The sequence below is a fragment of the Lissotriton helveticus genome, chromosome 11, assembly GCF_964261635.1.
Source record: "Lissotriton helveticus chromosome 11, aLisHel1.1, whole genome shotgun sequence".
Taxonomy (NCBI): domain Eukaryota; kingdom Metazoa; phylum Chordata; class Amphibia; order Caudata; family Salamandridae; genus Lissotriton; species Lissotriton helveticus.
In genome coordinates, this window is record NC_136072.1 from 94,650,739 (window position 1) to 94,676,418 (window position 25,680).

Here is a 25,680-nt window from a genome sequence, read left to right on the forward strand (position 1 = left end):
CTCATGCGCATGCGCCGCCTCTCCGCTCTAGTCTAGCGCGTGCCGCGTCATCGCGTATGCGCGCGTAGACTAGAGCGCATACCACACCATCCATCAAAACAACCGATGAAGAAGCAATTTCACTAATAAAACAAATGATTATTGGGGTTGCCAAGGCGTGTGTCATTATATGGTGAAGGGATATTGTGCAGCAGTTAGGTTACTTTAAGAATGCAGGGTCTCACGGACTCTGATTTTGTTGTGACCTGAGAAGTCAGCCCTGGCAGTCCAAGCAATCAACATCCATTAGAACAAGGTACACGCTTGATCTTTAATGCTGTTTGCATGCCCTGTCCTCTGTGTGCCTATATATGAAACTGAGTCTACTTATCTGTGTGATTGTTGTTACACCAACTAGATTATGTTATGTATGCAAACCATCGAGCAAGTAGTTATTGTTGTGGTCGAGCCTTTGTTTAAAAGATTTGTGTAAATGGAAAGCAACACTTAGGTGAAATAATTCTAACACGATTCACTGTGCATCTACCAGGTACACTGAATTTGCACTTGTTAGCTTTGTTGTTATGCATGACCACATTTTATATATTAGCAGTGAAATGCTAGCGCAAAAGAGCTGCTTAAAACAACTTGACATTTATAGTGTTATGTGAACATTTAAATTAAACAAGCAATATGACCTGTCACGATACGTTTAGTTATTTACGACTCTCCATCTAATTCTGTAATATCGATGTACATTTTTTTTAAATGTCATTGTTAATTGCAATGTAAAATATACGTGTAAGTAGCCGGTGGCAGACTCGTTCACACACACACAAATCCAGCATTGTAGTGCAAGCCCCGGGGACACGCTGTCAACCCATTGAGCAGACAGAGTTAGATTCAAAAGGAATTCCTCCAATCAGCGGTATCACAGGGCGGGTTATGGATGCAGGTGGCCCGGCTCGTCCTCCAATCGTGAAGGGAAGCCAGTGTAATCGTTTCAAAAGCGTCCAATCAGAAGTCCGCTTTGATTTTCTTGCAGGCTCTCATGACAGGCTGACCAATCCCCTGCTTCAGCCCTCCTGATTTTTGAAATGGCTGCCGCGGGTAAGGGAAGACGCTGATCTGCGGGAGTGAATGGAGGAGACCCTGTTTCGTTTAGTGCTTGGGCTAAGGAGTGACTGCTGGTGTTGTCAAAGCCGCCGTTGAGAACTCGCAGAGTTCACTGGGAGTTCTGACCCGCTCCGGCAGCCTTCTCGGAGGCCAGGCCCGGTCGTGCTGCTCGGTGCCGTCTCAACATCGAATTGTTGCACTTGTGAGTATATCACTGTCCTTTGGTGTATGTTATAATGTTTGCAGATATTTCCGTTTTCTAGCTCGGTGCGCAAGTAGTAGGCTCCGTTCAGGGTTTTGCTTTGCACTCTGGGACTTGTAGTCCTTGCTATAATAGAATAGACCGGTCAACTCGCATACTACAAAAAGATTGGTTCAGACAAGTAACCTCAGAAACCCGAGGTCTGCATTTATTTAGTGCACAGCTCTGGTCTTTCGGATAGCTTCTTAGTGATGCCCATAAACCATGTCCTGTGCATGTACAGGCTGATTGTAAAAACATTAGAGGCATTGTGGGCGTAACCCGAGGCTTTTCATTCAGCCATTGGGGAAGTGGACATCTGAGTCTCATAGGACTGACATGTATAAACTCTGGCAACTTGTTTGCCATCACAAGTACTACTCTTTAGTAAGTTTAGCGGTGCATGATTGGTTTTGCCAAGGTGCATGTGACCGATCAATCGACGCCTGGCTTTGCATGTTGGGATTTGAAGGCCCTTTATCATCCCAACATTAAATGTAAAACGAAGTCCTCTAGAAAACTAAAGCCCGGAACAGGTTCATTGTCTTACGAAAGGAAGCTCTATTAGTAAAGCAGTCATGGTGCACTATCGGTGTTACTTCTTCCAACATAGCAGACATTGGTTTTCCCACCTGCGCAGTGGTTTCGTTCCATATCTCCGTCTGCAGTCAGTTAAAGTTTTAAACGCGGAGATTGTGAGTCGTGCCTGCTCCGCTACAACAGTCAAATGGTGCATTATAAATGTGCAGAACTGTATCAGGCCACTTAAATTAAATACTTCTCTGTGGGACTGGTGTTAACAAAGACATTACCGTGTTACTAAAGTTTATATGTATTCCAGGCAACAGTTTTCCTCCGTTGGTCTACTATTGTCATTCATATTTTTGTCTCACCCAACACATAACGGGATGATGGATGAGCCACTGTCACTGTTAGTGACAATATTTTTCACTTTCACAAGGACACATACAAAACAGCTCCCTGTGCTGGGGGCGGCGTATTTGTTTGAGGTGCCAAACAGTTTACCTTGCAATACAGTTTGCAAAAGCCATCTCAAAATGAGCATTGTCAGCACCAACTTTCTCGAGGCCAAGGTAGACCTATTGCCTTTGCCAATGCTTGTTTGTGGTGGGTGAAGCAAAAAGTGTGAACTTAGACTTTTTTTTCTAGAAGAATATTCTTTTAATTGGCCCTTCAAATCAGGACAAAGTTCTTTGAAACAGCTTAATGTGTTTTGTGGAATAAGGTCTTTGTGTACTTCAAGTTGTAATAAAGTGCCATGTTATAGTATTAAAGCTTTTATGAACTATCCTGAATGTTGAAAGTGACACCAATGAGCTGACCCAGTGATGGTTTTATGCTCCAGGAGGGTGAATGATCCATGTCATTCCTGTTGAAGCTCTTGATAGCAGTGCTACTGGATACTTACTAGGAATGGTAAGGACTCTTATATACCTTAGAAACAAAAGACGGGAGCAAATGACAGCCTAGATGGCCATTTGCCCAACAGATTATTGTCATTATTCTACTAGATTTATACAAAAGTGTATAGTCTGCGGTTGCAGTTTAAAGTCTATAGTTGACCTTTAGAGCCCACAGCCATTAAACTTTCTAATTTTCTATTGACGGCATACAATAATGGTTTACACTTTACAGCAATGAACCGGAAATATTATACCCCTCAACCTGTATTTTACCCCTAAACCTGCACCAGGTGCCCTTGATTCTATGTTGGCTGTCACTGCTTAAAGGATTGCATTTCTCCACAAACACAACCTTAAACCTCCTGGACCAGCAGTTGTGTTGGAAGAGTCCAGCTGTCACCAATACTTCAATTTTGGCAATGGTCATATCTCTTCTTGATGGCAGCAAGGCTTGGCTTGCTGCCGTTTACAACAGCCACCTAGCACTAATAGTAATGTCCTCCATGTGACTCATCAAGGGCTTGAAGAAGTAATCCCATATCGTGCATATGCTTCAGTTACTCCTCTTGCTCCCATTGCCCAGCCAGATTACCTGCTGAATAATCTTCAGGGCTTTTGCCTCCACTGTATCCCCACCTGACAGATCAAGATCAAGATATGTGAAGGAGAAAGGAACATAGCTAGCCTTGAAAGCACAAGGAATGAAATTAGGAAGTAAAAGACCAAAAACTGTCCAGCACTATGCTACACAACTCCTCTCTGATTCATCTGACAAACATCCTGCTACCCACCCCCTTTTCAGAAAACAGCTGAAGACTCATCTCTTTACGAATACACCTAGTCTCCGGTAGCTATCACTGCCCCCATATAGGAATCAATAGAATAGAGTCCCCACGTTTTGGGTGGTTACCCCTTCCCATCCTTAGCTTTTAGAGCCTTTGACTTGTACAACACCATACTTCGTACAGCTGATTTTGCATGTTAGTATCAATGCATACTTGTTTTGATGCATATAACTGGCACTTGCATCACAATTGATGGTCTAACTTCCTCATGAACACCTGAAGGTAGAAGCAGTAGGTGGGTGGCATATTGGGGCTGCTACCTGTTTGGGCTAGCAACCATGTGACTTGTTTCTGTACTTGGGGGAAGGCCCATGTTTCTTCTATTGTAGGAGTTGGCCTCAGTGGAACATAATCTGAGCTCAGCGATTACTCTAATTGAGGCTTCTTCCAACTCATTTTAAATGTAATCCAACATGAAAGAAGGTATAAAGCATACCTTCATTCTGGATCATCAGATTTCATTAAGGCAATATTTAAACTTAAAATGAATTCACACCACACCTTCTTTGTCATGTTATACAAATCAATCTTCATTCATTTACTGAAAAGACAGCCATCCATCGCTTGTTTTGATGGAACAAAGCCTCTTCGTGTTTTTTTTTATGGTGGATCCTAGCAACGGGCACCTGGGTGGAATCGCACTCCTAGCATTCAGCTCCTTGCAACCCAGCTTCGGCCCCATCGGCACCGAAGGGTTACTTGTTTCGAAACGTACTATCCCTTAAAATCTGGGCAGGTATCAACGCACACCGTATACCCTTATAGGTACGTGGTGTGGAACAGGCGCCCTTTTGGTTGCAAATGACAGATACCACAGGGCGTGCCACTTCAGTTATACATGCTGTAAGTAAGTAGTCGGTCATAGGCCTTAAACTATTGTGTATTAGGAGCTTTTGTGCAAAATGTTTAATTGTTAGGTTTCAGCTGTGCTTGTTAAATCTCTTTTGTTTTAATATATCTTTAAAGGGGGCTCTTATCTGTTCCCCCAGCCGAATTGCTGAGTTTATTCGCTTTTGTGTAGAACCTTTTAAAAAAAGAAAAAAAAAAGTTTTTTAAAATTTCTTTTTATAACTTCCCCTGGCTGCAAGCATTTACTATGCTTCTACTAAAGCTGTTCACATTGTATAAGGCCTATTCACTATCAAGATAATGTCTTTCCCCAAGAAAACAACAGACCGCTTCTAACAGAATGCTTGCTTTTTATCATTTAGTTGTGTAAAGCAGATTACATAGCCTTAGAACGGTTGTGACCTTTCCTGTTCATTCCTCAGTGCCTTTCTCTGCACTTTGTAGGCATTATCAGATTGAGTATTTTCTTCAACTTAATCTCTTTGCTCATTCTCATCAAATTCTACATGTTGTAATCAACATTGCACATTAAAAATAAAGTTAATATACAAGAGCTATACTATATTTTCCTACTAACTGGGCAGCTACAAGTGCTGTTACCTAGCAGACAACAGGGTTATGATTTGAATGGTGCAGCAGGTGCAGTGGCACCGGGCCCAAAAGTTGTTGAATGCCTCTAAACACATAATATTGCTTTATTTGACTTCTAAACAGGCAGTCACAAGTGCAATTATCTAGCGAGCTATACGGTCATGATTTGAATGGTGCAGCAGGTGCATTGGCACCGGGGCCAAAACCCCTAGCACCCCACTAAACGCAGAATGTTGCCAAACTTTACTACTAAACCGTCACAAGTGCAGTTATCTAGCGGGCATTAGGACCATGATTTCAATGGTGGTGCAGTGGTACGGAGGCCAAAAGTTGTTGGAACTCCTCTAAACACAATATTGCTGTTACATCTATTAATTCTATTTCCCACTTACATTTTTCAAAATGGTGCTATTGCATACCCACACTATACCTCTAGTAACACTACAATATATTGCCTTTTTGTACAGTCATAACACTTTAACAGACTTACTGTACCTTATATTGTACAACTACTCAGCAAGCTGCATCTTAAAACAAAAACAGTTTATTATTAATCACTAGGTAAAACTGAATGCATGCACCAATGCTTGTTTGGCTTTTCGATAAGCTGAGCGGCTGGTATGCCTGTCAGGAATATCTCCAAAATGAAAAGGAAGAAGTAGGACTGATTTGCTGCTTTTGCCTCGCGTGCAAAGCCACGAGACCTTTGTAAAAGACCCTGTGCCTGCCTACTGAACATCAACACGTGCCATCCTTGTACATTATGTTGGTCTGTGTGCATGGATAATTGCAGGTCTTTGACTATCCTAAAAAAAAGGCGTGTTTTATACCCTGAGTACCCGTATGTGGAGTGAATGTTCTATACAAAACGAACATCGAGTGGCTTTGTCAGTGCTTATTGCAAACAGTGATGTAGGTTGTCGCACTCGGTTTCCCAGGAACACGCAACACATTGTGCGATTGTTATCGTGTTATCAATCTGCAAACAAAAAAGCAGAGGCCATGTTTGCATTTTCAAATTCCAAACTTATGAGGCACCTGAACTCGAGATTTCACAAGGGGCCACTGGCATGTTCTTTTTGGTGCCAAACGTTGCCTCGTAGCAAAAATATAAATGCCTGCAAACACGCTTTTGCTGTGCCCTAGAAGAAAGCCTGATTCATTTCCTAGGTTTGCCACTAATCTGGAAATTTTTACCTGCACGTGTTTAAGTAATCGGTCATATCCGGTTTGGATAATTGGTTCCTTTTGCTGGTGTACAGGATCAAAGGCCACCTAACCTCAAATGGATACTGTAACCATTTAAGACACTGCTGATCTCTGCTAAGTATATGGCCCGACCAGAATTGTGAATTTCTTTTTATTGTGCGTGTTTTTAAGCCACTGATCATCAACTGGTCTGTAATGCTGCTCTCGTCTGCTGACCTCCTACGAGGACCCGTAGGAAAATGTTGTGATGCAGTTTATATGTAGTTGATCTTTTAGTCTCTTAGTAACACAGCAGTACTGCTGATGTGGGGTTGCCCGCGTGTACTCTAGGAAGGGGTGTCTTCTAACCCCGGTGTGGTTGTGTGCATTTACAGGGGAGGCGGAAGGGCTTTTAGCTACCTACTGTATAAACCTGTGTAGCGTATATGTAAGGTTGGGTTCTCTCAGTTGGGAGCGCGTTTCTTCATACTTTTTGCCTCCCGGGGAACAGCTGTTAAGGTGCAGTGCGATAGTTGGTATCTCATTGCATCTAGAAGTGTTGAGACAGTTAAAAAATAAAAATATTTTTTTTTAATCTTCTTCTAGATGTTGGGTGTGGGCTTGTAGTGGTTGGTTGGTAGAGAGGGGCAGGTTTTTGACTACATTTAATCATCTGAACTTTGGGTTTTGATATTAACCGCTTGAATGCCTGTCTGCATTTCTTTGCGAGAAATTTCCTCTGGTATTTGTACAAATAATAAAGGGGACACTTAACCGGAAAACCTGTTCCCATGAAAAACGAGTGTCTTAAGAAAGTACTGGGTACACAGGATTAATCGGCTAGTTTGTTCTATTAAATGTAGAGATTAGTTGCTGTTTTTTGTCCGCAGAGGTTATTTAATGACTTCCGTTTCAAGAGAGGTTACCTGGCCTTTTATTCCAGTTGTTCCAGGTACCTCTGTTACCTTTATTTCCCAGAAGACTTTTTCTCGAGTAGTCTTCAAATTTGTTGCGTCCTCAACATAGAAGCATTTGCTAACAACATTGCAAGTATAGTGTTCTATAAGCAGTTATTGTATACACAATTCTATTTGTATATAGATTTAATTACAATGTTAATTTAATATTTTCCCCAAGTGCAACTTTACTTGGTTAGGTGTCAGTGGCTTTTTCCATCGGAGGACCTTTGGAACCACATTTAGGAATGCATTTGACGTGTAGATTAACACAATTTATACCAGAGTGCCATCTTACACGTGTTATCATTTTGTTTTTCTGTAGCACCAGCGTGCTTGTTTCTTGGCCCTTCATGCTTTTAGTAGGAGGAATGTTCTATGTTGGTGTCCAAGGACAATAATATCAAAACAAGCATTGGAAATGCAATAGGTCTCGCCATAGGATAGTTTTGAGTTTTTGGTGTGGAAAAGTTTTTTTTTTTTTTTGTTAAGTTTTTTCCCTTCTAAATAAAAGTATTAATTTTTGTTTTTAGATTTGTGATTATTTTAGCAAATAGAGGGGGGGGACGAGAGCGAAGGACGGAGGGGAGAGAGGGGGGGAGAGAGGAGAGGGAGAGAGAGAGAGATGGGGAGAGAGGAGAGGTAAGAGAGGGAAAGGGAGAGAGGGAGAGGGAAGTGAGGTAAAGGGAGAGAGGGTAGAGGGAGAGAGGGAGGGTTTAGAAGAGAGGGGGAGGACGAGAGCGAAGGACAGAGGGGAGGGAGGGAGAGAGGAGAGCATGCAGAGGGGGAGATGGGGAGAGGGAGAAAAATTAGAGCAGAGGGAAGGTAAAGAGAGGGAGAGAGGAGAGAGAGAGGGGGAGAGGAGGGAGAGGGAGAGGGTGAGAGAGAGGAGAGAGGAGAGAGGAGTGAGGAGAGAGTGAGAGGGAAGTGAGGGAAAGGGAGTGGGCGGGGAGAGAGAGTGGGGAGAGGGCAGAGCGGGAAGAGCTGCTCTCGGCAGGCTGGGGAACAGATGCTGCTGGGGAACGGATGAGGGGAGGTGCTGGCGGCTGGGGAGGCAGGTGGCGGAGAGCAAGGCGGAGCGGGAAGAGCTGCTGGCGGAGTAACCTTGTTATGGGCGATGTGTTGCTGTAAAGTGGATTATAGGTTGATCGACTAAGAGTAAACCAAGGTCTATGTGTCCGTGTGAGTGATCTCAACATCACAGAACAAAATAGTGTGTAACTTTCTTTATTTACCGAGCAGTTTATGCAATCTCTACAAGTTGCGCTATAAGAATCTGGGAAATTTTCCGCATGTCCTGCTGATGCCTGAATTCTGTGCTGTATGCTGGAGGGGGAGGTGTGCTGGGAGAGAGAGTGGGGAGGGGGCGGAGCGGGAAGAGCGTCGTGAGGGGAGAGAGAGTAGGGAGAGGGCAGGGCGTGAAGAGCTGCTCTCGGCAGGCTGTGTCAGTGTGGAGTGCTGGCGGCTGGGGAGGCAGGGGGCGGAGAGCAAGGGGCGGAGCGGGGGGAGGTGTGCTGGGAGAGAGAGTGGGGAGGGGAAGAGCTGCTGGCGGAGCATCCTTGTTATGGGCGATGTGTTGCTGTAAAGTGGATTATAGGCTGATCGACTAAGAGTAGACCAAGGTCTATGTGTCAGTGTGAGTGATCTCAACATCACAGAACAAAATAGTGTCGAGCAGTTTATGCAATCTCTACAAGTTGCGCTACATTGCTGCGGAAACTGGAAGATGACATAGCGAGCGTTGTTGCCGAGACTGAAGATGGCCTCTCGTGCGGCGGTGAGCGCGTGCTGAATCAGCAGCGCGCAGCGGGAGGAGGCAGCCCACGCTCGGCTTCAGACACACAACTTGCTGTTTGTTGTCTTGGGAGCGGGAGTGTGAGGGTCAGGCGAGGAAAGAGCTGGTGGGCGTGGCTTTAAAGGGAAAGCAACATTTCCGAATTCTGCTGCCAGTTTTAATTTGGAAACTGTGGTTTTAAATTAGGAATTGTGGTGTCGGCGGCATGATCTCTCGTCTATGTTGTCGACTGTGATGCAGGCTCAGGATGGGACAGAAAACCGGCCTGGACACAAATATAAAAGTGGAATTAGATAGTTAAACAAGTCAAATAAGGAGACACGGCCGGCCAAGCGGCTGTGAAACTGAAAGCACGGCCGGCCGGCCGTGAAAGCCTTTGATCCGGCAGGGGGTGGAGCGGCACCAAGCTGGGCAACAGATGGCTGGTGATTTGATGCTGTGCACGCGCATTTTAGGTCTATGCGCTTGCGCATTGACCTAAAAGCGCACAGGCACAGCACCAAATCGCCACAGTTAGTTAAACTTTGTTTAAAGCCCTATAGTCTCGCTTCTCTCAATGCGCATGCGCATTGATAGGTCACGAGACCTAAACAGTGGTCCAAACCAATACTTTTGAATCAACAAAATATGTACTTACAATTAAACATTTGTCATTATTGAGTGAGCCTTCGAATTAATCCGCTCTAAAGAATCAATCTGTAGTTCATTTTTCAAAACAAGGCAACTACCTGACAAAACCCATGATTATTCAAAAAGGAGTTTAATGAATTACTCCATCGCACAAGGTTATTTATATACATTTATACATTTCTAATACTAACGGTAAAAAGGAAGAGCAATAAGCTACTAAGAAGGTGCAAGAAAGGAAAAAAGGGTAGTGATTTTGGAAAGGGGTGCAAGCCTCAAAGAAAAAGTGACACAGAAATAAACAATTTCAATTAATTAAATTGAAGCTGATATTAAAAAATCCCAGCTTATTCAGCAAACGACCACTGCTTGTTTACACTATTTTTTTCATTTATACAGTTTTGAATAGCATGTATAATGTAATTCCTGGTGATTAGTGGTCCAATTTGCATATAAAGAAGCGTCAACGTTTCGGCCCGTCTTTTGGTTCAGGGGTGACTGGGGGCCTCGACCTGCGGGTCTTCCTCAGGACATATGGCACAACCTTCAAACTGTAGATCTATCAAGGACATGTACCTAGGGTAAATCAATGTAATGTTCAGGATGTTGCATGGTTTGGAAACTAACGAATTAATTGATATTCCCAAACCTTACTTGTCGCTTACCCATGAATTTTCAGTGGGCGACCTTTGTCCTCCTACTTCAAAAATGGACGATATAGATTTTTGACCGTAATTTACCCACCATCTGTAAATAATGAGGCAAAAGTGTCCAAGATCACATATTTATCTATAACACAATTGAATACCTCCTCTATGGCGACCAAATGCAACTTACCCAAACAGGGGGTAAGGGCTTGTCGGACTCTATCCCAGATGTTCCAATTGTCTACTAGGGCAGTTAATGGTGGTTTAGACACAATTCCCACCGAGGCATCAAATGTCGCTACAAGGGAACACAATGAACTGTGTTACTAGAAAAACTTATTGTCACTCAATACAAGTAGTTAATTCACAAGTTAGTGAACATTCAGCCTACCTTTCGAAGTTACGCGCACTGCTCAACGGGACCGCTGTGCAAAATCCAGCCGCTGCGTGTCGACGTCACAAGGACGTTTTTTACGTTCTAACTTGATGGAAAGGGAGAAAAGACTTCCCCACTGTGTTTGGATCTTACGAAACACTGGTGCCCAGATGACTTTTAATTTGAGCAACCAGCTTTCTGAACTGAAGAATATATTACAGATTAAAAATTAAAAACCGCTTATTTATAATGACCATTAACTCAAGGTTACAAGTGTGATCACCATTCCGTCGGGGACCAATTGCTATTGTGGGTTAATTCTCTCGGGGGTTCACAGCTAGCATTGGGGGATACCATACCCAGATTATTCTCAAAGAGAATATATATGGGATGTGTCTGTGTCTCACATGGAATCAGTATTCTGATTTTTATCCATTATTCAATACTGCCACCTGCTTGCTAATTTCCTCATATTCATTGAGGCCCCGTTTTATCGTGTCGAATAGATGTATAAAACGACACTCGCGAATACTCAGGATGTTATTAAAATCTCCTCCCCTGGGATTCGGTGTCACCTTTTCAAGGACACACCATCTCAGGCTGTCCGGTGCTTGTCCAAATTTGGTAAAATGCTCCACTAATGGGGCTCCCTGCGTCTGGCATCTAATGCGACTGACATGCTGTAATATGCGGCACTTTACCTTCGTTTGCCCAATGTACAAGAAACCCCACGGGCACATAATGCCATAAATGACCCCTGTGGAATTACAATTGCTGTGTTCTTGTAGCGTGTGCATGTGGTTATTATGCGTGAATTGCTTGATCTCTTGGGTTAGCGGGCATGCCTTGCAACTCCCACATTTCACATGGCCTTTTACTGGAGGAAGTCCCCATAGGACAGTTTGACTCGGTGGGGTCACTGTAGGTAAAAGGGCCCTCACCACATGGTCCCTTATTGCCTTCTTGAAGGCATGCAAAGGACATGGGGCATTCCCAATTTCGTCCGATATCATATGCCAATGTTGATTAATTATTTTCTTGATCTTATTGCTTTTTGTTGAGTATGTGGTTACACACACTAGTCGGTCCTCCATTTTTATTTTGGTTATTTGTCGTCTCCAGGAGATGTTCCCTGTGATTATGCCAAGCGCGTTTCCGTGCTTGTTTTAATAGCCTAATCGGGTACCCTCTTTCATATAGACGCGCTAAAAGGCCAGCTGATTCATTGAAGAAATCTTCCTTTTTTGAACAATTCCTACGCAACCTCAGGAATTGACCAAAGGGAAGGTTATCCCTGAGGTTGCGTGGATGATGGCTGGTATAGCGGAGCAGAGTGTTACGCTCACTGCTTTTCCGATACAGACCGGTGTATAATACTCCCAACTCTGCATTAATAATGATGTCCAGGAAATTAATTTTTGACCTGTCAAATTCTAATGTGAAGTTGATATCATTAGAGCGTGTATTGAGCCACTCGTGGAAGGAAGTAAGTTGATCTACATTTCCATTCCATATGGTGAGGACGACGTCTATATAGCGACGCCACATCGCAATACAATTGTAAAAGGGGTTGATTTCATTGAGAACGTGCTCCTGTTCAAATGCATCCATAAAGATTATGGCTAAGTTCGGGGCAAAACTTGCCCCCATAGCCACTCCCTTCGTTTGGACGTAATATTTGCCCAGAAAAGAGAAGTCGTTTTTCGTCATTGCCAATGTCAAAAGTTCAATAATGAACTCAGTTGGTACACGGTGGGGTGCAGGGCGTAGATTCAATGCTACTTCAATCACAAGCAAAGCTTGGTTCTGTGGAATGTTAGTATACAATGATTGAATGTCCATTGTGGCCAGGAGGTTTTTTTGGGGTTCATGTACACGACCATCTAATAGCAAAATAGTTTGCATCGTATCTTTAATATATGTGGCCGTCTTCTCAGCCAGAGGCTTCAAAAATGTGTCGATATATTTGCACAGTGGCTCAAGCAATGAACCACATCCCGAAATGATTGGCCTTCCCGGAGGATCCTGCATTCTTTTATGAACTTTCGGGAGGGTGTAAATGGTCGGCATCCTCGGATGTTTATTATTGAGATATTCAAACTCTTGTTTGTTAATGAAACCGGACTCAAGACCCTGTGTCGTTATCAAGTTAATTTTCTTTGTTAGTTCACTTGTGGGATCACATCTAAGCTTGGCATAATTCCCTTCAACATCAAGTTGATCAAGTATTTCCTTCGTATAGTCGTCATAATTCTGAACCACAATGGCTCCGCCCTTATCGGCCGGTTTTATAACGATGGTGGTATTATATTTGAGAGTACCCAATGCCTGGCGTTCCGCCTTTGTGATGTTATATTTAACATATTGTCTCTCTGACAATGTTTTTTCTACGTCTCGTAGCACCAGTTGTTCATATGCCAAAATTTTTGATGACATATAATGGGCAGGGGGACTGAATTTTGACGGAGGCCTCAGGCCACTACCAGAAAAGGTAGGATTGTGTGGAACCTTTTGGAAAAAATGTTTGAGTCTTATCTTTCTGAAAAAATGATGCAACTCAACCTTAAGATTAAACGTGTTCGGCATTTGCTGCCTGTCCAAGGACAGGCAGCAAATTGTGTTGAATGCTCAGTTTCTTAAGGCCCTTTTCCAAAGGGCTGAGAGTGGGCGGGGATATAGATTTTATGAACTGCCATTTAAACTGTGTGGAGGCAAACAAATTTGCTCTATGTCCCTGGGTGTGTTCTGACACGATAGTACTGTCTTAGCCTGTGTCAAATCCCTATTATCTGTGCAGTCTAATCGGCCATTATAGGTTTGTCAGACGTCTTGGTACAGAGATTAGCTGCTAAACTTTCCTGGGTGATGGTGCTTTTTTCCTTATATGTACATTTTAAACTGACTCTTGGCAAACTGGGAGCGGTGTTAATCCTCCCCAAGGATTATGTTCTTGGACTGGATCTGGACAACATGATACAAGCTTTACAGCACATTCAGCTTTACAATGAATGGCACAAATATTATAATAAAACTATTGCTGCCACTAGTTCTGATAGTCTGACATGTTAGAAACAAAGTGCCTTATGTTGGGGTGGGACCGGTGCTAACCTCAAGAATAGATGGAGAAATGTGTCCCTAAAGATGAGATTCAAACAGCATTTCCATAACTACCAATAAGAATTAGTCTTGATTGAAAGAGACTGAAGATAAGTAGTATTTTAATAAACCGACAGTTTCCAAAATAAAGTGCAATACAGGCAAAAACACAGTAATCTCAAGTAGTTTGGGTGCATAATATTCCAGTCTTAAGCATAAAGCTTAAAAATAAAGTCAAATAGGTGAAGCATGAACCAAATCTGGAAAATAGTCTAAGTCCAGAATTTGCAGCAAATCTATAGAAAATTGGGCAGCATCCCTAAAGGCTCAGGAAAAATCTTCCGGCTCACCCCAAAATCATGTCTTTTAAAAACATTTAAAAAAATGTTTTTATATATGCAATATATTGGGTTCATACCCCATCGACTGCACCAGCAGTTAGAGCGTGCCATTTTCCAGACCACTTTGATTCAGGATTGAACACAAGTGCTGGTGCCCAGAATCAAAGGAACTTGTAAAAGACTCTAAACTGCTGCAGAGCTGAAAAAGATAATCTCCTCTTGCGTTTGTGCTACACAATTTAAGATCTGTATAACCCGAAAGGTTCTACTTCAAAAACGCCTTGGGAGATTCTGTGGTGGTGTATACCAAGGACAACTTCATGGAAGACGATGAGCACATGTCCAGTGTTAAATGCCTTTCATAACGCTGCGACCCTTCAACCGAAATAATATGCCGCAAAGTAGGGTCCGGGGGTCGTGCGCACCAATGTTGATAGAGAATTTATAAACGCCAACCAAGAGTGACTGGGAACTGTGAAATATTGGTGAACAGAAGCATTGCTGGTTACAGAATTAAGGCAACATTTTTTATTTTGGAATGCAAACTCGGTTGGTTTAAGCAAATGTGGGTGATTGTTGCCGCTCAAACTGTTCAAAAGACTATCACTGCTAAAATGAATATTGATGCACTCCTTTGAATCTCAACATAAGACCTGTACGAATTGCGTTTGGACCACGCAGTTTACAAATTGTGTGAATCCAGCAATTCTCTTCAGACGTAATATCAGTTGAACCACAAGTCCTAGAATGCCCATCAATATTTAAAAGGTATGAACTTAAATTGAAAAGACTTAGCCACCGTGAACAAGAGGGTAATAGTTGAAACATTGTGGCTTTTGGTGGAATGCTGACTGAAGATTCTCTACCCAATTGCATCCTCCCTCTGTTGAATTCTTCTCTCTCCTCGGGTACGGTACCCGGCCCCTTCAAGGAAGCCGTTCTGGTGCCCCTCTTGAAGAAGCCAGGGGCGGATCCCGCCGTTCCAGCAAATTACCGTCCCATCTCTCTCTTACCCTTCTTTTCCAAAATCCTGGAGGCCCACGTTACCACCTGTCTCTCTCAGTTTATCGAGAGTTCCAACTTCCTCGAGGCCAATCAGGCTGGCTTCAGACCCGGCCACTCCACGGAGACTGTGATCTTGGCGGTGCTGGATGCCTTGAGAGACGGGGTGGACAAGGGTACCCCCCAGGCCCTGGTACTACTAGATCTGTCTGCCGCCTTCGACACGGTGGACCATAACATCCTTCTCCACCGTGTCGAGCAGGCTGGCATCCAGGGCCTGGCATTGGCCTGGGTCAAATCGTTTTTGACCGGCAGGTCTCAGACCCTTAGCCTTGGCACTTTCAGGGCCCCCAGGGAGTGCTCGCCCTGTGGGGTCCCCCAGGGTTCTTCGCTATCCCCTCTTCTTTTCAATCTCTATCTTCGCCCCCTTCTTTTTTCTTTGAGGCAGTGGGACGTCACAGTGTTCAACTACGCGGACGACCTGCAACTCATCTTTTCTCTCAACTCCCCTTCTGCTATCCCTAATTTCCAGGCAGTCATGTCCCACATTCTCCAGTGGATGGGCCACAACCAGCTGAAATTGAACCCCGGGAAGACGGAGCTCCTCCTTCCCGGTAGGAGCGCCACTTCTTGGGGGCCACAATTCTGGCCGGCGGAACTTGGTCCCTCTCCCACCCCCGTGGCCTCGGTGAAGAGCTTAGGGGTCACAATTGACTCCGGTCTATCCCTTGGGCCACAGGTGGGGACGGTAGTCTCGTCCTGCATCTTCCAGCTACGCAGGATCAGGAAAGTGGCACCTCTTTTCACACCTGACGCCCTCCTACAGGTCATCATGGCCCTTGTCCTCTCCCGCTTAGACTTCTCTAATGCGATCTACCACGGTCTGCCTAAAACATCGGTGGCCAGACTGCAAGTGGTGCAAAATCAAGCGGCGAGACTGGCCCTAGGGATCCCGAAGTGGCAATCTGCCAGGCCCCTTCTTGTCAAACTCCATTGGCTCCCCGTCACTGCCAGGTCTGCCTTCAAGATCGGCTGTCTTGTTTTCAAATCGCAAACCGGGCCTTGTCCCGCGTTTGTGAACTCTCTGATTACACCTTATTGCCCGCCTCGGAATCTGAGATCCTCCCATCTTCACCTTCTCACTGTTCCCTCTTATAAACTCTGTAAATCTGGAGGCCGGAGATTTGCTTATCTGGCCCCCAAGCTTTGGAATTCTTTTCCCTCTTCTCTTAAAGCTTCTAATTCTTTGATTCTTTTTCGTAAGTCTCTAAAAACCTGGCTCTTCCCTCAATCCGTCTAGTCCTTCTGTATTCTCCATGTCTACCCAGCGCCACGAAACCCATGGTGTCAGTGCGCTCTATAAGCACCCCTTACAATACAATACAATACAAGAAAGCGAATGGTTGAAAGGGGCAATCCCATATAGCCCAGCCTACGCATCTTTTTCCAAGATCTCAGAGATTGCCTCAGACACCCTGTATCATGTTATCACAACCAATAGCGTATATTATCTCAGCTTGAGTGATGGTGCGGATTTTATTGTGGATTTTATTGTCATTGGGTGTCTCACTCGAGTGTTAAGTTCTTCAAGTGAGTCGTACCTTCTGTGGAGGGGGTAAACTGTTAAATGAAATAAAACATACTTCCTTTTCTGCATGTCCTCGCTATGTCTCGGTGTTCTGCTCTCCTTGGACTCAGCTAACTCCCCCAACCAACCCTAGCGCTGCTCTCAAGCTGTTAACCAGAACGAGCGCAGTTTCAGGATTGCATGGAGCAGACTCTCGGCACTCCAAGGATACTGGAGGCCTTTGCTCGGTCTAAACTCAGCTGTCCAAGATGGTTGAGCGGTTTAAAGTGCCCAGCCCATCACTCCTCTCTGCTGCTGCCAATCAACAGTGGCCCTGCTCTGGATGGAAGTTTGCAGAGTCAATGGAAATGATGGTCATGTCTACCATTTTAATTTTCATCTGGGGGCATTTTAGCTAGTGGGGCAAAGCTCCTCCGTCATAAAGGAGGTGCCACCCCTGTAGCCTACTTTCTACATGGTCAGCAACAGTAAAAACATGCCTGTTTGCAAGAAGAGTTCAAGAATAATTGCATCCGAGATCTGTCTCACTAGATGAGAGCGTTTAATTTTTTTTTTTCACGACCATCCTGAAATGTATGTATTTTTATTGAAAAAATGTCAGCATAGTCTGACAGAAAAATCTGGTAAAATGTCTATAACCGAATAAGACAGCAATTCTAAAGCAAAATTACAATTTTTGCTCTCATTTATACAGAGATTAGGTTATGACTGAGTTTCCATAACCTATTTGACACGATTTGCTTCTAGCCTAAACACAGTTTGACATATCTGAACAACATCTGGCATACCACTGTAATGTTTGTTCAGTCTTTTTTTTCTTTGTCTTGCTTTTGTGCATATTTGACAATGCCGGTGACACGGGTAATTTTAGATCTGCCAATGCCACTAGCACAGTTTGATCAATTTGTGCGAACTTTTGCATAGTATTAGGGCAATTGATTCATTTGAGTGTTTGATTTAAGTCCCACTGGAATTTTTGGGTATGAGGAGGGGCATATATACAAAACTAACTGCACTGGCTGTGGTCATGTGTAGCTCTTTTGATGGCCTCTGAGAAAGGAGGGCAGCTTGACCAAAAGCCATGCCATATTCCCAGACCCTATTGTCAATGACCCAAGTTGTTTTATGTATATGGTCCACAGAAGTCAGTCACTATAAGAGCTGGACATAGTGAGGTAGGTTACCATGCCATGAGTCTAGTTCCATCTGTACACGCAGAACCCGATGCCCAGTGTGCTGTGTGAGCTCGTACATTTTTGTTTAATGGGCAAGAACACTGTCAGCAGAGCACATACAATATATATAATAACCATACGTTAAAGGGTCGTTATGGTTGGAGTCTGATTTCTCTCGTACAAAACCAAGGAGATTCAGCAGTTATAGCTAACTATAGCTTACACTCCCAGCTCTGTAATAAGCAGACAACACTGTCCTGATAGCAAGGAAAAGCGTATCACTTCAACACCTAATTGACACCTACGTGAACTTTACGTTATCCATGGATCTCAAAGTAAACTAATCAAAATTTTTTAGTTTAGTTTCAGGACTACATCCCCCCCCTAAAAATATTCCATCTTTCCATATTGGGACTCACAAACTAGCTGTTGTGGAGACAGTCTCCTATAGAGGAGTTGTTTTCAATAATAAACAAACCTGGTCACACATGGTGGGTAGAAGGGCACAAACAATGGGGTTCTCTCTGGCGGTAGTTTCCAGTTTCATTAAGAAATTGGGCCCAAAGCCCCTAACACTAATAACGTTTTATATTGCCAAATCGATCTCGGCAATGATATACGGGGCAGGGGTCTGGGGCATTGTATCAACCGACTCCCTACAGAAGATAGAGAATGGGTTCTTCAAGAAGATCGCTTCGCTCCCTCCCTCATTTTCAAACTGTCATTCACTTATAGCTGCATTTGCCCTATGTGTCTGACATAGCGAGAGTAGCCCTGATCATGACCTGGCACTCAATCTGGAGCAGGGGATACAGTGGACCTTAATCAGACTATTCTACAAAACTGTCTTTTATTGGATAATGCACACACAATCCCCTGGCTAGAACACGTTAAACTGACCCTCTACTCGCTAGAGGTCCCCGAATTGTACGAAAATCCCAGTTCATGCTCCAGGGTCCCAAAAAAGAGGCTAAAGGCATTCTTAGCGAAGCTATCCTATGAAAGGAAGGAATCCCAGAAGGCAAAAACTGAGCTTGTAAGCAAATGAGACATTCATTAGAGTTTCGAAAGCCTTGTTAATCCTTAGCTCCACATTACTACTACAATTTAAATACGGTTTGATGCGACGCAGGTCCTGTAAAATATATTTATAATTTTATGTTTTATAACTCCTAAAGGATGTTTTTAATCTAAATCGACTGTTTTTATTATTTATTTACGAATTAATCTGTTAACTGGCATTATGATGCACTTTATTCGACCCCTTACTGTGGTCATTACACAAGCTATAGACCTTGTTTTGCACCGTTTAACTCTATACCCTCGTTGTTTTGAGGGTTGTTATATGAAATCTGCTGTTTTTAAATGGTAATTCTTATAAATGTTTATTGTATTAAGATGAATATTGTATTTTTAACATGCATACTTTGATCTATGTTTTCCAAATTGGATTGAATAAAGTTTATAACTGGATTGGTCCTAACTATATATCTATTTGATTTTCTATATTCAAAACACAGTAGGATTAAGCATTTACCTGCTCTCTGTGAGTAGTACGATCAGTGTGTGGAATGCTGTTAAGCCGGACAATGACCGTAAAAAAATATCCATGACCATCTTACAAAAAAAAGAAAAAAAATGTAAAGTACCTTTTCCAACTTAGAAAACCTCTGCTCACATTTGAGTATGAGTACGTAAATTCACACCCAACAAAAGCTGTATACTTGCAAACATACCCTATTCACTACCTTAAACCCTATCTCCCAATGAGCAAACCCATCCACATTGCCAGTGCTGGGTAAGCACTACTTATAATTTCAAGCACTCTAATCATGTTGAGGCTCATCAAGTAAACCTTGCCACAGGCTTGCTTTGTGCCTCATGACTGTTATGCGAGTAATATATCTTACAATCACCTTTTAGAAGTCTCACTTGATCCACCCACTACTAACCTACTCTATGCCGTGCCCTGATCAGCTACCCGGAGTTCTAGAGTCTCTTACAACCATATTTATTTTTGTGTGAGTGCTGTTTACTTACACACCATCTATATGATGTAACAAATTGTTGGGTTCATGGCTTGAGGTGGGAACTGTTATGTTCAGATGCACTTTCTATTGGAAATTACATTAGCTTGCTATTAACTTTGGTTCCTTTTGACAAATACTCACAACGTTCAGAACATACTTTTCAAGGAACAATTGTTGTAAGCTGTGGTTGGGTAGCTACCAGGATGTTGCTTATGCATAGCAGCAAGTGCATGGAAGTGTTTTCAAGACCCTCATATGTATTTGGTATGGTAAAGCTGGTATAGAGGTGGCGGTAGAGTTGAACGCATGCTATTAATAATTTACAAGTGGATTCCGCCGTCTCGGGTTGCTGGTTCTCTGCATTCTACTGTGCTCTCTGTGTAAGGGGAAGGACTGAGAATGGAAGCCCTCTCACTGATGCTGTCTTTTGTTATCGCAAAAGTAGCCAAACTCGTCATTTTTGTAAAATGCTGCACAACTTTCGCTGTGTTCTAGGTATTCTTCTGTGGGTACACTCTTTACCTGAATCAACTATTAGGTGTACGATTCCAGGCTTGCTGGAGCAGTGCAAGAAACTTTCCACTGATCCTCATGAGATGAGTTGGTGATCTTTCTCATCGCTTCTTAACCAGACATGGTAGTATACAATGTGGATGTCAGGCACTGTATGTCCGGGATGGCTCCTTTACCAATCTGCCACATGTCTCTGATACTGCAGAGGAAGATTGCTCGGTCCTGGTCAGGCTCTCTTCATCCTGCAAACTGTTCATCCTTTGAAAGCACACGATAGCCAGGAGCTGTTCGTCGATTAAGAAACTTGGACATGCTAATAGATTCGGTTTGGGGTCTTCAGGTGACATTCTTTTTAGGGAATCTGGATAACTCATGTTTGGCTCCAGGAAGCATCAAACCGCTCCAACAAAACCTTTTCATTGTGGCCAAGGAAGTGGGAATGACTTAACTAATTTGTGTTCCACAAAAAAGTGGACTAGTCATGCCAGATTCCTCAAGGTTTTTGTGCCTGTTGCTGTCATTTATCATAGGTTATTGGAGGGCAATCGCAGGCCCTACAATGACAAAGGGGGGTTTTACCTTACTTACAGATTCTCTGTATCTACAGCTCTGCTTTGTCTCTGGTACCTAGCCCCAGTTGAGGGTATCCTATCTACGTCAACATTCCTGTGGATACTACTGGTGTTTCCTCAACAGCAGATGAAATAAACATGCATTTGTTGTTACCCTAATATTGTCCTGCAGTCAAACTCTTAACTGCTGGGTAATAAAAGTGCAACACCTTAAACTCTACATCTACCTAGTTGATTAAGTAACCAGCTGCATTTGAAAAGCTTATCCTATTTTTTTAAAAGACCAATGTATTGAGCTGTGGTACGGTGTTCTACTGCCAAATTTTTGTAACCACAAGCGAACCGCACTGTGATATCCATGTGCTGCAACTTTCAGCGGTCTCATTGTAGGGATTTTCATTCAATTAGCCAGTGGCCGAGTTGTATACGAGCATTGATCCTGGGGCCCCATGGTGATAGTTTGTGTTTTTTTTCTTTTTTCATTCTTTGTGTGTGGTGCAAACAAATGTTTTAAAAGAACCAAAACAAATCAATACACTAGGTGATATTTCCACATATTGTTTGTGCTCTCGTCACTTTTAACAGTAAAAGTGTCGCATCTGATTGTTTATGGGTGGTGAGATGGCAAATGGTCCTTTAAAATATGCCATTTTCAGAGGTACACGCCCATCCATGCTCTGAACCTGCTAGGAATTTCTCCCTGTGCTGTTTTTGTGGTATACATTTTTTTTATTCAAATCTTTTTTTATTAAAGAGACAGGGTTTTACAAAGAAACAAAACATACATTTAATTACATTCATGTGTCAATGCAACCCGAGTTTCACAATTTAAATAAAGAGTATCAATCTTATTTTAACAAATGATTCTCTAACGATGAGGTAAATGAACAGCATACATAAATATATGCAAATATTAATCAGAAGGATGGTTGCAATAGGAGTGGATTTGGAAAAGGAAGAACGAAAGCGAGGAAGAAGGAAAGAGGGAAGGAAGAGAGAGAAGATGTAGAAAAAGAGACAGAATTGATATGAAATCAGAAATGGCAATTAACCTAGTCATGTTATGTACTCCAAATCGTAACAAAGAGATAAAAGCGCCTACGTTGTACTTTTATATGTGACAGGAATGTGTTCTAGATTAGTGAATATGACCACTGTGCTAATCTAAGGTGGATCATAGCGAAGTTCCATAGAGTCAAGTGAACTCCAGAGCTTGGCGTGCGATTTTCGCCACGGTGAGGAGTGAAGTGTATAATTATCTGCACCCCTTAAAGAGGCCAACCATTCATGCCATATCTTGAAGGAAATATCAGATGCGCTTTTCCACTTGCTTAAGATGACTTTACATGCAAGCGTAAGCATGAGATCCATTAGGTGGCGTTCATGATCATTCATTAATTTTGAGTTTAATGCCCCAAGTATGACATATGCGAATTCTCTGTTAGGTCGGAAGTGGAAGGTACTTTGAATGTAGTTATAAATCTTGTCCCAAAAGGTTTGGAGCATCGGGCAATTGAAGAACATGTGAGCTAAGTCCCCCACGTGAGATTTACAATTCCAGCACAGGGGGTTATCAAGGAGTTTAAGCTTGTAGAGTTTTTCCGGCGACCAGTGTGTTCTATTAATCAGCATGAACTTAGTTTGAGAAAGTATCAGTGATATTTTATTGGAAAAAGGTGTAAGATGTATCTTATCCCAGTCAAATGATATTTTAGAGGAATTATGTTCATTCTCCCAGGGGAGCTCGCACTTCCTATGCGCCTTCTGGGGGTTTGGGGAGAGTATTTTATAGATTCTAGACAACATGTGACCCATTGACAGGAGATGGAGCAGCTTGTTACAAATTGTAGGATTGCTTGGCGAAATGCTCTGGCAGAGAGAGAGGATTTAAGACGTAAGAACTTGTAGAAGTCAAGGGGTTGGAGATCAAATTGTGATTGTAAAGTGACGAAAGGTAGAGGCGCAGACCCTTCATAAAGATCTTTCACCAAGTTCAACCCCTTCTTTGACCATTGCTCCCAAAAGAGGTGTTTACCTTCTTCCTTTATGGCTGGGTTGAACCACAACGAGGCTAAGTTGGATTTGCTTATTTTGATTTTAACTTTAGAATTTCTCTCTAGATTTAGGAGGGCCCTTCCAGTGTTAAGAAATATGTATTTGGAGTGAGGAAAAGCTGCCATATCCATTGACATTAGGGCTGGTAGTGGTAAATTGTTAATGATGGCCTTTTCGACATGAACCCAAACAGGAGTGTATTCGGATTGAAGTTGGAACCAATTCACACCTTGTTTGCACAAATATGCCGTCTGGTAGCACCTGAAATTTGGTAAGCCTATGCCTCCCTTATATGCCGTCTGGTAGCACCTGAAATTTGGTAAGCCTATGCCTCCCTTATCTTTCGCTAGTTGGAGCTTCTTCAGGGAGATTCTTGTTTTTTTGCCTTGCCATAAAAAGTATTGAAGAGCTTATATATTTTGATGAGGAAGTCATCTGATAGTAGCATTGGGAGCATACTTATCAGATAATTGACCAGAGGTGTGATCATCATTTTCAGAGTTTCCGCTCTGCCCCACCACGTTTTAAAATTTCGGTCACCAATCTTCCAAGAGGGAAGATATCTTTTTATGCAGGTTATGCTCATTAATTTTGAGGGTGCTAATTAGGTCCTTTTCAAATTCTATTCCTAAATATTTGAAGCTTTTGGTTTGCCAGAGTTACCTAGAATGCTTCTATCACCAATATTATTGAGGAGTTTCACCTCCGTTTTGTCCTTGTTAAAATTATAACCTGACACTTCGTCAAAATCTGCAATAGAGGACATACGGGCCGGAATCGCTAAATCTGCGTTTTCAGATATGACTAAGACGTCGTCAGCGTAGGCCGAAATTTTGACTGTGTAGTCATTAAAGCAAATACCTTTTAATATGGTCATTATGTCGTAAGATATAGAGGAAGGGCTCGATGGCGAGTAAAAAGAGGGAGGGAGATAGGGGGCAGCCTTGTCTCGTACCTTGTTCCAGGTTAAAGGGTGATGATAGGCATCCCCTGCACTTGATCCGTGATATCGGCCTGTAATTCTTCGGGGATGTTGGATCTTTCCTTCCTTAGGAATCACTGCGATAATTGCCTCCGCAGGGGTACCAGTGACTTGGCCACTGTTAGCAGAGCCCGTGTATAAGTCTTTGCGAGGTTCTACTAGGGTTGAAACAAATCCCTTATAAAACATGGCGCTGAACCCATCTGGTCACGGAGCTTTCCCGGTTTTGAGAGTTTTGATGGCTTGTTCGATGTCTGCAGCGGATATGGGAAGGTTAAGGTCCGCCTGGTCTTGCAGCGATAGGGAGGGGAGAGTACAATTATCCAGGTATGTTTCCAATTTGGTGCTATCAAGTTCTTTGTTTTTACTACACAAGTCACTGTAGAAATCTTTAAATACATCAGCCAATATCCTGGCTTAATTACTTTCATCCTTCCACTGCTCACCACTTTAGGGAACTACTTTTTTTTCTTTTTCCCTTATGCCCTCCATGACCAGCGGTCATGCTCTTTTACTCCGCTTTCCAAAAATCTGCTGTTGCAGTTTCCTGTGTGTGCTTCTCCCATCACCAACTTCCCCTGTGATTCCTGCTGCCTCCTTGTGTTTTTTTTTTAAACATATATATTTTCAATGGGAGTAACAGACAACAAATTGCTTCCAGCCCTTCGGCCTAAAAAATTTAAAGAAAAAAAAGTAAAAGCTCTTTCACACGATTTAATTTACCTAACCATCTAGGATCGGTAAACTTAAAGAAAAAAGACATCCAGGTCAGGCATTCACAATAATAAGCCCACTCCATGTTTTTCAAGGGTACGTAGAGGCTTGTGCTTCTAAAGTAGTGTGTAGGATATTATGAAAATGTGTACTTTTAGGAAAGTGATCGTCAGGGGCCACAGTATTTGATTCCCTCTTGTTATGACTTTTTAACACGTTAGATTTATTCTTTTAGGCCTTTTAATGTTCTAAATAATGCATTATTTTGTAGTGTCTGAGTGATGGACACCATGTGCGACCAGAGTGTGATGTCCTCTGTAACAGGCAGGAGCCTGCTGAGTGATACTTCTGTATTTATAGCAGAAACGTCCAAGGAGAACCTATTCAATGGTTCAGAAATTGATGGTAACTATGAACTATTCATTTTCTTTCTTTTATTGTAATCTATGTTCAAGAAATGGTTTGTTTTGTACCCTTGGATAAAGGGCTCACTTTTCACTTGATAATGTTATCGAGGCATGCATTCTTATTGTGGTTGGGTAGAAGAACATCAGGCGTATCAGCACCAGGATAGTAGGCTTTCATGTGATCTAGTCTAGTTTATAAACAGCTGCTTACACCAGTATCTTTGACATTCTAGGTGTGCGCCACTGTAGCCCCTTCACTGTCTGGAATGCATAAATGAGTCCTATAAAATGCATAGAGACCTTAGCAGTAAATTGATTATACTACAATGAAGATCTTGATCGGTTTCACTTTTAGCAGAAGTGCCTTTTCTTCAAAACAAGGTGGTAACAAATAACTTTTTGCCACATGCATATTTATTTACTGGTCATCTTTTTAGTTATTGTGACTGCAAGTTAGTAACCTCCAACAGTTTCCTCAGTTGGAAGCAACCAACTTTTCCAGAACCCCATCGTCCCAACTTTCCAAGTACCAGCTTCTGTTGCTGGAACCTAAACACCCCCATTCGACTCA

At 42.8% G+C, this 25,680-nt stretch overlaps 1 protein-coding gene across 1 annotated transcript in view; it reads left to right on the forward strand.

The window, feature by feature from the left end:
* The first annotated feature begins 1,013 nt into the window (after window positions 1-1,013).
* ECT2 (epithelial cell transforming 2) overlaps window positions 1,014-25,680 on the forward strand; it is a 297,161-nt gene continuing 272,494 nt past the window's right edge. Inside the window, exons 1-2 of the mRNA XM_078665446.1 lie at window positions 1,014-1,297; window positions 24,974-25,107. Of these exons, the coding sequence (XP_078521572.1) occupies window positions 24,984-25,107 (124 nt within the window). The 5' untranslated portion in view covers window positions 1,014-1,297; window positions 24,974-24,983. The remainder of the gene's footprint in view (window positions 1,298-24,973; window positions 25,108-25,680) is intronic.